An 11,263-nucleotide genomic window follows, 5' to 3' on the forward strand; every position below is an offset into this window, starting at 1 on the left:
GCTGAGGTGTGTATTTTACTTGAGTACCTCCATTTTCTACTAATTCATACTTTCTTTTCCCTACGTTTCAATGGAAAATATGGTACTTTTACTACACTACTTTTATTTTACAAGTTCAGTTACTAGTTAATTTTGAGAATCAGATAATACTACATACAGTATAATCATGAAACTTAATTGATTACTTAATAGAAAATTGACAGTCTAACCAGCAGAATATAAAGTAACTCAAAATAGTATAAATACTAAGTATATATGTTAGTTAACACTGGGGACCTGTCCAGGGTGTACCCCTGCCTTTCACCCAAAGAGAGCTGGGATAGGCTCCAGCAGATCCCTGTGACCCTGGTTAAGGACTAAGCGGGTATAGATGATGGATGGATGGATGTTAGTTAACATTAGCTCCACCTTTACAAGCTGCAAAATTAAATTGATAAGCACAATAATGCATCAAATAAGTATGATCTAATAATATCAAAATATGTATGCGCCATTCAGTGCTTTTACTTTTTGGTACTTCAGTTATATTTGGCTGCTAATGCTTTTGCACTTTCACTTAAATTTTTACTTAAATAATACAGAGTATTATTACACTGTGGTATTTATACTTTTACTTAAGTAATGTAGCTTCACCACTGGCATTCAGTAAATAACAGCAGACAGTAATAACAGTTCCCGAGGGAGCAAATACAGATTTCACTGTTACACACTGAAGAATCAATCAAACGTGACAATAAATTGTCAGACATATTGATAATGGCAATAACTGTTAGTTGCAACTGCACAGAACTGAGTTTTGTGTGTTTATTATCTTATTCATTGACATAAAGGAGAAGCCTGTGGGTTGTGAGGACCCTGGATGATGTACTTTACCAGACCGATGAGGACGCTTACCTTTATTTTTATTACGTTCCAAAATAAACAAAAATCAATTGTAGTCTTTTTTTCTGCTTGTTTTGAAACATACGCATGATGCTGTAGTAACTAGATGTGTAAGACTGTCTCATAGGCTTTAATTAATTCTACATGGCTGAATATAAATCCATGTAACTATACTTTGCACTGAGCTCCACAAAAACCAACCACTGGTTCTCTGTTTGTGGTCATTTTATTAATCTTAAACATTTCTTTAGGAATATGTAAAGTGCAAGATTAATATTAATAAATAAAACTGTAATTATAAGTTAATATAAAAATCAATGTTAGGGACTATATTATGCGATAAACAATTTAGTGACAACCTATTATGTAATTTATACTAATGTTTTTATTTTGTAAAGAGGACTCGAAGTACTATTGGTTCATTTTGTGGTTGAACTTGACGTTACTGCAGTCTTGGGGAGTGTGTGCTCGTTTTGTATTACGGAGCAGCCAGGGGAAAAAAACGCCCGTGACTTGATGCAGTGTAGTTAATAACGATAGGGTCATTTTTTCCACATTAGACGCAGTATTAGATGACATATAAAACAGTGTTGTAATCATAGGAATATATCGTTGGCTACAGTGCCAACAATTATACAATCCCAAATTAGGGACATCATTGGATATCCGCCTGTGATGATGGTGTCTGGGCCTGGATCCAATCCGAAAAGGGTTTATGGCCTGGTGTATGGCTCACCTGGGTTACGATGTCGTTAAATAATTCCTGATTTATCGTTTACACCCAAGCAGGGCCGTGCACCGCAGGGCTGCGATAGTAAATATCAAACAAACCCTTACTCTTCAATCGGACTAGGGGACCAGGAGGGGTCAGTGCGCTTGTTTTCTCACGTCTTCACGACCCGCACGGCCGAGCAGGGAAGTGAAAGGTTTGGAGTAACAATGGGAGAAGTTTGTGAAGAGAAGGACACGAAGACATGGCTTTTTTTAATTTGGCAAGTCTGCAACGTTTTCATGTCTTTATTTTTCGCTCTTGCAACATACGTGCAGGTGAGGGTTATAGTTTTACACTTTTGTTTTTTTAGCATTCGTGTCGAAATCAGTAAACAAACAATCTGCTGTGCTTAATGCTAGATCAATGATCCAGATGCAGGCCTGTGGATGGTAAGGTAACAACCATGACCAACCAGTTTTGGGATTTCTTTTCAAATACTTTTACTATTAACACCATGTTCCTGTTGCAGACTGGGTATGGTGTTCCTGCAGTCCTGTGTGCATTTATTGGCTTGAAACCCCATGTGACAGGTAAAGGGATGATGCAGGCCATGGTGCTAATCTTTTAGTGTATGTATGGATTACCTATCAATAATAAGCCTGATGATCACCATATCTGTGACAGTGACAGTGACAGTTTGCATGTTTTCCTGTTTATCCACTATCCCTAAATTGTTGAATTCTGCCTTGATTGCAATTTCCTCCCTGCAGAAAGCGCCATCAAGTGGTTGTATCGTGACTGTGCAGCTCAGTGAAACTCATTAACAGTATAGGAAAGTGCAGACCAAACTGCATTCTTTTATTTTCTTTTATTGTAGAGACTTTGCCCTGGAGGCGAGTTGCTGACCTCCATGTGATGATTTCCAGCGCTGTCATTGCCATGCTGGGATGGACACTTTATAAAGAGCGGGTCACACAGATTTTCCAACAGGAGGAGGGCAGGTATGTGCATTTTTCTCTTTTATTATTTACTTGAAAGATCTGTTGACCTGTAATTATTAATTAATTTATAAGCAGAGATGATTCACATAAAATTATAAGTTTGCATTCAATATTTTCTCCTTCAGAGAATTTTCTGGTCTCACGTTGACGGTTGTTTGGCTCCTCCTGTGTCGCCACTCTGGGAGGTAATGTTAGTGATGAAACCAAGGGATTTTCCTGGATTCTTTGTTTTTCAAAATGACTCCACATTGTGTCTGAGAGACGGATGCCACTCCACTCCTCTCCTCTTCCAGGGCTCCTGTCGGGATGCTCAGAGTCTCAACAGCAGTTGCCATCACAGTCTTCCCCTTTGTGGCTTGGCTTTACTACTACATCAACAAGGAGCTGAGGTCAAACTGGCCTTCACATTGTACCACAGCTATTTAGATGTCAACTTTGCACTTTTTCCCTGATTAATCATTTCCATTGTTGTGTTCTTTGACTGAAATCAAAAATGTTGCTACAGTAAATATTTATAATATCACTGAAATACAAACATATGACAGCTAAGGGGCATTTAAAAAACTTTCATCCAGTGTTTACCTGCAAACTGTGTTGCATCAGTATTACAAACTCAGTCTTTCCATTGGACGTTTGATTAAATATGTAATTTTCAAGTGATAAATGTTGAGGAGTCAAATGAAGTGCACTATGTAAATAAGATTGAATATAATAAAAGATTAAATCAAGGTGGCCTTTAATTGCAATTTATACATAATGGATTCATGGTAGGTTTAGAGTAACATACTGGGCTAATTGTTTTACATATAAGAGCTGAAAATAGATACTGTTAGTGCTGTTGATTTTTTTCATGTACATTTGTGTATTGGATTCTTATGGTCTGTATTTGTATGTAGGGGGGTCAAGGTGCTACTAACCACTTCAAATGAAGTAAAATATCTTGTTTAAATTTAGAGCAAGTATGATGTCAAGCCACTAACAAAACCTTTTAAATAGACTTAAGATATTTCATGGATAAAGAACCTGCTATAGCTTTAATGTCCAATATAACAATATAGTATAAATCTATATAAGAAGCATTTTGGCCCATCTGAGACATATCACTACATGTTCTGGAGTCATGGACACAGCAAGTATGTCGTGGCCGTGCATTGTTCCAGTGTGATCAATGGTATATATAAGGAACTGGTGTTTGGGTATGGATTTATTTTAAACGAGACAATTAAGTCTCTTTGCCTCAGGAGGCAGCAGAGCGCACAGAAACTGATAAAAAACCATAGAAGAAGACATTACATCTCTACGTCATTTCCGCCTGGGCACTGATCTGGGAGCAGTATTTCCAGAGAGGCGAGCCTGTTTAATGTCATTGCAGCTGGTCAGGACTGACTGGAGAACAGCGTTTTCTGTCATTATTCGTGTCTGAGGTTGTAGCCGGTTCCTTGTGTAAGCGGCGGTTCAGTCATGGGTCCGACCATGACCCTGAGTGTTTTGTACCGCGGGTTGTTTCACACTAACGCTAAAGTCTTGCAGACATGTACACAGAGTCCGGCCGGCAGACTCGTACACAGTGTTTTACGCAGAGAACCCGGACCGAGTCAGACGCTGTCGACACGGAGAGCTCACTGCTGCCTGGTAGGTCAAAGCTGCAGCAGCTGCTGTAACACCAAACTCCATTAAGAAATGTGCTAATTTAGCGCACTCTGCTGCGAAGTTCACAGCCACGGCTTCTAAAATACAACCACACAGCACTCATTTATAATAAAACTATAGTCTTCTGTTCCGTGCACGCCTCTATTTGTGGCACATTTACATGTAGTTTCGAAAATATTTCACGAGACATTTTTTAGAGGGCAGTTAACGCATTGAAATTGCTAATAGCTAGTAACTCACTAATATAATGTGGTAGTAGGGACACGCACACCAAACTCCATTTACAAGTTCGCTACTTTATCATACTTGCTGCGAAAGTTAGCAAAGCCGCGGTTTTAAACACATTTTAAATGGGATAATTAACATAAAAATAATCAGCAATAGTTAGTCAGTTACTGGGTCTCCAGTCATTTTTTTGGAGGACGCAATGATTAAAATATCAGAGATTTCTGCACCTCTTTCCCTGATCCAACATCACCTTGAGTTGGAAAATCTTTGAATGGAGTTTGGCTGAATGCCTTGATGTTTGTATTATTGCTTTAAGTCTCAGCACAGCTCTTGATTTCCTGTGATTGCCTGTTAACAGGGGAACATAAGTCAGTGGTACACCTGCAGAGCAGCACCATGGCTGAATCACTGCTCCAGATCGTTCTCCTCAACACCTCCTTCATCGTCACCAGGGGATAGACCAAAGAAGTCTGGGGTGAGTTTGTGAAAAACCTCACACACTCACACTCACTCCTATGGGCAATTTAGAGTCACCAATCAACCTGACATACATGTTTTTGGACTGTGGGAGGAAACCAGAGTACATGGAGAAAACCCACACAAGCACAGGGAGAACATGCAAACTCCACACAGAAAGGCCCCTGATGGGTTTCAAACCAGGAACCTTCTTGCTGTGAGGCAACAGTGCTAACCACTAATCTATTACTTGTACAATAGAAGTGCCATTTGTTGAAGTTGTTTGAGGAAGATAAGTCCTAATTTACTCCTGATTTGTGTATGTGGGGAGTGAAATGGCCAGATAGCTATTGTAACTATTAGCTATGTCAGTATGTTGGTAACTGACTCAAACCTGACTCACAAATAATCAAATTATCTGTTGAGTTAAAGTAAAGTGTTGAACAATTACTTGAAAATTATTTGAGCAGTGAAACTACATGGATAACAGACAGGCCTTACTTTTATTTATTTATTATGATCTCTCTTTTAATCAGCTGTTGACAGTCTGTTTGTGATGAGACACTGTGAACTCTTGACAGTCTGAGCAGAGAAGAACATGTAGTAGTAGTTGGGTGATTTTTAAAAAAAATGTTTTGTCATTGTTTTCTCTTCAAAGCCGGTGACATGGAAATCTCTAGCAATAACATTTACCATCGGAGGCGCTATACTCGGAGGGATGAAATATTTCAAAAAAGAAAAAGAAGAAAGTGAGTGTTTTGTTTTCTAAATAAAGATATTCTTGTTGTACAACCTAGAAATACTCCTGTATCTGTAGCTCTACTTGTTTTGATTTTGGATCTTGCAGTGATTGAGAAAGAAAGGAACAGGTCAATAGGTAGACCGGCACTGGGTGGTCCATTCTCGCTCATCGATCACAACAACAAGCCCACCAAGAGTGAGGACTTCCTGGGTCGGTGGATCCTCATCTATTTTGGGTTTACTCACTGCCCCGACATCTGCCCAGAAGAAATAGAGAAAATGATTGAAGTGGTGAATGAAATAGGTAAGGAAAACTATTTTCGTCATCGGCTGTATTGCGCAACAGGAAGTTAACATCTGGTATCGTGATTTTTCCAAACGTCCTGTTCTTGTTTTTCACAGACAAAATAAAGTCTCTTCCAAACCTGACACCCATTCTCATCACCATCGATCCTGACAGGGACACACCAGAGGCATTGGCTGCTTATGTAAAAGGTACAAAAGCTGTATGAACTGACTGTAACTGTATCTATGTTTCTGTGTGTATAGAGTAAATTGTGCTTAATCCACAGGGAGAATGGATACTCCCTGTATTTAGCCTGAATTCTTGACAAATATACTCCAGGCAGGTTGCCTGTAAGCTACAACTAAAGAAAAGCCTAAAATTAGGAAATGTGGTTATAAAAGCCCTTGTAGTTTCATGGGAAATCAGAAAAAGGAAGAACAGAGGCAGAAACTGATTCAGTCTGAGAAATCCAGACTGCATCAGAACAGGACTGGAGCCGGCTGTAATATTATTGATATGGGAACACTAAAACCTTTATCATTATATTGTCTCCTTATGTTGTATGACATCAGTCATGTTGGTTGACTCAATATTAAATTGGTTTCAGTTTTGATCAGATCAGAAACACATAATGTCGAATTTCTGTTTTCAAACTGTTGATTGTTTTAGGTTTAAACAGATAATTTCCACATCATCCAGTTTAACCATTTACTTACAGAATAGCTTAGGTAAGGTAGGTTCAACCTCGCTTCATTTTACCATCATAGCCCTTCATTGACATGTTATTTGGTGGTGATTTAAAAATGTTGAAAGCTATCCGAACAATGATGTACTTTTCATCATAATTCACAACATACAGTCCGGTGCGTATAGATGACATGTATGTATTGATATCAATAATCCAGGCCTGGGGTTACTTGAAGGCACATGTGGCATCACTTGCCCAAACTGTGAGCAGTAATGATGTCAGCTCAGTGATCTAAAGTTAGTTACAGTATATTAGCATTGTTTTCGCCGCAGAGATAGAGGAAAAAATATTATCCAATAATTATTCAACATACATAAATCATATGTAAAAAGAACAATTCCAGAAAATTACAATAAACAATTTTATCAGGCATTAGCTGAACTTCTGTCTGAATTTAGGCATGATTTATGATGAGAAATGCCAGTTTTCACAGAAAGTAATGATGCAGAATGATAAAACCAGAATAAATACAATTTTAAACACCAAAATGTCTGATTATCTTCAAATAAAATATGCTTTATTCTGTTTCTGTGTATTAAAATTCTTATCTTCTCTATTTTTATCCTGCTTATTGAACTTCATTTTACTCAGTTGATAGTGTATAAACCAATTATTATAATGTGGAAATATTTGTCCTGTGTTTTCTAGAGTTTTCCCCAAAGCTGATTGGTCTGACGGGGACAGCAGCACAGGTTGAGCAGGTTTCCAGATCCTACAGAGTGTATTACAGTCAGGGACCTAAGGATGAAGACAACGACTACATTGTGAGTTACAACCTGCTCTAGTTTTGCCAGCTGCACATCTTGATAATAAAAGGAACATAAATACAGGATTTATTGCACCCATTATAAGAAGTACCTTTCTAAATTCCACCCCTTGTTGTCTTTAGGTCGATCACACCATCATCATGTACCTTGTGGGACCTGACGGAGAGTTTGTGGATTATTTTGGACAGAACAAAAGAAACGTGGAGATCACCAACTCAATAGCAGCACATATGAGAAAGTACAAGAAGGGGAAGTGAGCAGCAGCTTGTCGTCAGACATTAAGTCATTTGGTTACCTTAAATCATCACTGCCATCTTGGTGGTCTCTCTCTCTTTGTACAAAGATAACATCTGCAGTAACATTCCTTTCAATCACATTTCAGGTTGATACTGATCTATTGTTCTCCTTTTTAATCTATAATACACTTCACACTGCTGCTCACTGGACATGATTTGCTGCAGGTGTTTTCTGCTTGAAAATGTTATACAAACTCCACTGAGCTTAATAGCTCTGATTTCTGATGCAAACAACAAGGACATATCCAACTCAATAGCCAACTGCATCAGTCTTCATCAGGACTGTTTTGTTTTTCCCTTTAAATCATTTAAACTGGAGAAACAGTGGTCACTAAAAAACACATCCCAACTGAGTAAAAACTGAAATGCCATTTGAAACTGAATCCAGATTCATTTTACATACATTGAAAAAAACAAAGCAAATTCTCAAATTTGAATGTTAAACTTTAGGTTTAAACTAAATCCTAAAACTGTTTGTTCTTTGCTGCTCAAATAATTGTTAAACCATTCACAGGATGTTTTCGTTCTTGAAGCAGTGTGTTTATGTATTTATTTTTTTAAATTTTTTTTTTTTATGAATATAGCAGAAAGTTTTACTGGGTGGAACAATGGAAATAAATGCAACTTTGAGCTCCCTGATCTCTAACACCTTTTTTCATCATTTTGAGCCCCAGACGTTTTACGTCCTAATGGGACTTCACATGCCAATGACTTCACATGTGATAGCTGGAAGTTGCTTGACTTATGGAAAATAAAAGCCCTTCAAACAGACATTGCTTTAAAACTATTACTACTTCTTAACACCATTGCATCCAGAGCACCTGAAAATGATATATTTTATGTATGCCAAGAATTGAATAAAAAAATGTTAAAAGTAGTTGAAGGTTCAGCCTCAGGTTTGTTGACCTAATAGAAGAATTAGCAGAGTTCGATACTCTAATTTTTTTTGCGCCAAGATTTTGGTTTCTGCTATTTCTAGCACCCAGACCTTCGGAGAGATTATAGTCTTAGCAAAAATGACTTTCTTTTATAACGAACTTCACTTGATGAAGATTTGATTTAAAACACTCTTGTGAAAACTGAGCTCACCCATAATGAGTAACTGCTTTCAGACGGAGATTAACCGCACTCTCTCAGTGTTTTCTTAGGAGGCTTGTCTCTATAAAACATTCTTTGTTTGTGTTTAATAGAGCATGAAGAGAAGCTGTGCTTAGAGAAATACTACAATTATTCTAACTTGAACTTGCCACCAGCCAGTATTGATTTATTAATATCTTTTCTGCCTTCACACCTGTTGTGCTCCTCCCTTAGAAATTGGATTAGAAAAGCAAACACAGCAGTTGTCCGGCTCCGTACGGCCAGACACCGCACTGATGTCTGGAGCAGAGGGGTCATTCTGCTCTGACCGCAGTAGTATGCAACACTCAAAATGGCACAAATGAATAGCTGGGTTCATATTTAAAAAAAAAAAAAGTGTCTTAGCTTTTATTTTAATTTCTAAACATTTTACTTTAAACACAAAGATCCTTGTATTTCATTCCTTATTTGGTTTTGTGACTGTGATGATCAAGGGAAGACTCATTTGCCAGTTAAACCAGGTGTAAAAAGAGCAAATCCTGCCTTAGACAGAAACGCATTTGTAAACCTGAAAAAAAATAAAGTTAAACCATCTGTGCACCAAAACTCTCGAGCTGTCTAACAATTATTTAGTAGTATTTCTTGGGAGAATTTGAGTATTGCACATTTTTTGGTGTTTTGACATTCAAGTATTACAAGGAAATAGAAATTTTGACCTGATGATGGCACTAGATGAAAAGTTAAGGAATCACCAAAGTTACAAGAGTTTATCCTGAGCTGAATATGTGTGTGCTGAGTCAAATTTCATGGCTGTCGTGAGAGTCTTGACCAAAGTTGTGGACACACTGACCAACAGACCCATTTTGCTGATCCTGGTATGTGCCACTGCTGCTAACGTGTCTACAAAGTAAAGAGCTGTGTGTCACATCTCTCCAAGGAGCAAACAAAGATCATAGTTGGAAGATCTGGGGGAAATGTAATTTCACCAGCTATGAAATAAAATACTGTAAATAGATATATTGCAGATATTGCAGTTTGTTTAATTTCTAACATTAGGCACCATTCAGTGGCTGTTTCTGCAGTTTTATTTTTACTTTAAACTGCAGCAACCATGAAAGCAATCAGTAAACTGCATTTGGATTGATACTGTTATTGATCTGTGAGGCCTCCAGACCTCGCCAACACCTCCCAACATTCAGCACTCTTCTGGGCAGATCAATGTTGTTGTCAATCCAAATGCAGTTTACTGCCTACTTTTGTGGATGTTGCATTTCAGACTTACAAAAATGACACAGATCGTACAAAAAGCTGAGTTTTCTTCAAGTGTTGGGTTTAACTCCTCTCCAGGGTAGTGGCCTATATGCGGAAAAACACCTGAAGTGTTCTGTTTGAATGCACTATCTATAGAATATAGGCTGCACGATTCAGTGTTTTCTTTGTTTTTGTACATTTTTATTCATTTGTCCTGCATCTGGTTTGCAGTAGTTTTACAGGCACGTCCTGTGTCCATCATCAAAAAGATTTCCCAACAGGGTGAGTCATCAGTCTCTCTCCCACACTTACAGTTATTTTGTGATTCTTCTCTTTCTTGTCCTGTGACTACTGAATTCAGATCCTGTAGCCTCTTCGTAGTCCAAGTTCTGTGTTTAGATGTGATCGAGGGGTTCTCGTACTGCCAGTCCCCTGCCTGCCGGGGCCTTTACCCGGAGCCAATTATAATTGCAGCTGTTGCCAGACCTTCAAGTGACATTAAGAGGGTATTAAATCAACACCAGTTAGTCTGTCTGTGATACACTGCCAGGCAAAATGTCCATATCATATAATTATTTTCAAGAATACTAATCCTTTGCTATGAGGAGGAGAAGGAATCATAAAAGATTTGAGGTTCACTGAAGCAGACTGAAATGTCTATATGAAATGGAAAAGGGAAGGTACTTTTGTTGTGCAAAAGTCAATATATAAATATTCATTTTCCTCAGTTTGTTGCTGTTGCTTATAGAAGTGCAACAAAAGATGATGCAGCAACAATAAAGAAAACTACCTATGACTAAACATAGGTCCTTAAGTAATGATTATGTAGTAGAAATGATTTATTGATTTTTTTCCCCCCTAAAATGCTGTAAAATACTGAAAATGTCTATTATTATTTCCCAGACTTGACACCAAAGTGACATCTGTTTTAAATCAGTTGTTTTAAAAAGTATGTTGAACGCTGAATATTTTAATTTAGAAAATTTAGAAGACCTCACACTTGTCCATGACTGTTATGTACACAGTAGTAAAGTGTATTTCTTCTTTCCTTTTCTTAATATAATGTCTGTAGGCCACTCAGTCCATAATTGCTACACGCCAGTTTAAATCAGTACTTGACATCATGTTTTAATGACCACTTAGTACAAAGCCAGGGGATAAATATAAA

General features: G+C 37.8%; 2 protein-coding genes across 2 annotated transcripts; both read left to right on the forward strand.

Moving 5' to 3' along the window:
• The first annotated feature begins 1,381 nt into the window (after positions 1-1,381).
• Positions 1,382-3,323, forward strand: tmem220 (transmembrane protein 220). Its single transcript, XM_026325363.1, has 6 exons — positions 1,382-1,929; positions 2,014-2,043; positions 2,124-2,184; positions 2,472-2,595; positions 2,721-2,780; positions 2,889-3,323. Exons 1-6 carry the CDS (start codon positions 1,822-1,824, stop codon positions 3,019-3,021), a joined length of 516 nt encoding a protein of 171 aa, XP_026181148.1. The 5' UTR covers positions 1,382-1,821; the 3' UTR covers positions 3,022-3,323.
• A 617-nt stretch (positions 3,324-3,940) lies between these two features.
• sco1 (synthesis of cytochrome C oxidase 1) lies at positions 3,941-8,644 on the forward strand. The gene is made up of 7 exons (XM_026325173.2): positions 3,941-4,227; positions 4,832-4,948; positions 5,588-5,678; positions 5,777-5,974; positions 6,073-6,165; positions 7,353-7,468; positions 7,594-8,644. Exons 1-7 carry the CDS (start codon positions 4,057-4,059, stop codon positions 7,726-7,728), a joined length of 921 nt encoding a protein of 306 aa, XP_026180958.1. The 5' UTR covers positions 3,941-4,056; the 3' UTR covers positions 7,729-8,644.
• Positions 8,645-11,263: the final 2,619 nt, after the last annotated feature.

This window comes from Mastacembelus armatus, chromosome 8 (genome assembly GCF_900324485.2).
Source record: "Mastacembelus armatus chromosome 8, fMasArm1.2, whole genome shotgun sequence".
NCBI lineage: Eukaryota > Metazoa > Chordata > Actinopteri > Synbranchiformes > Mastacembelidae > Mastacembelus > Mastacembelus armatus.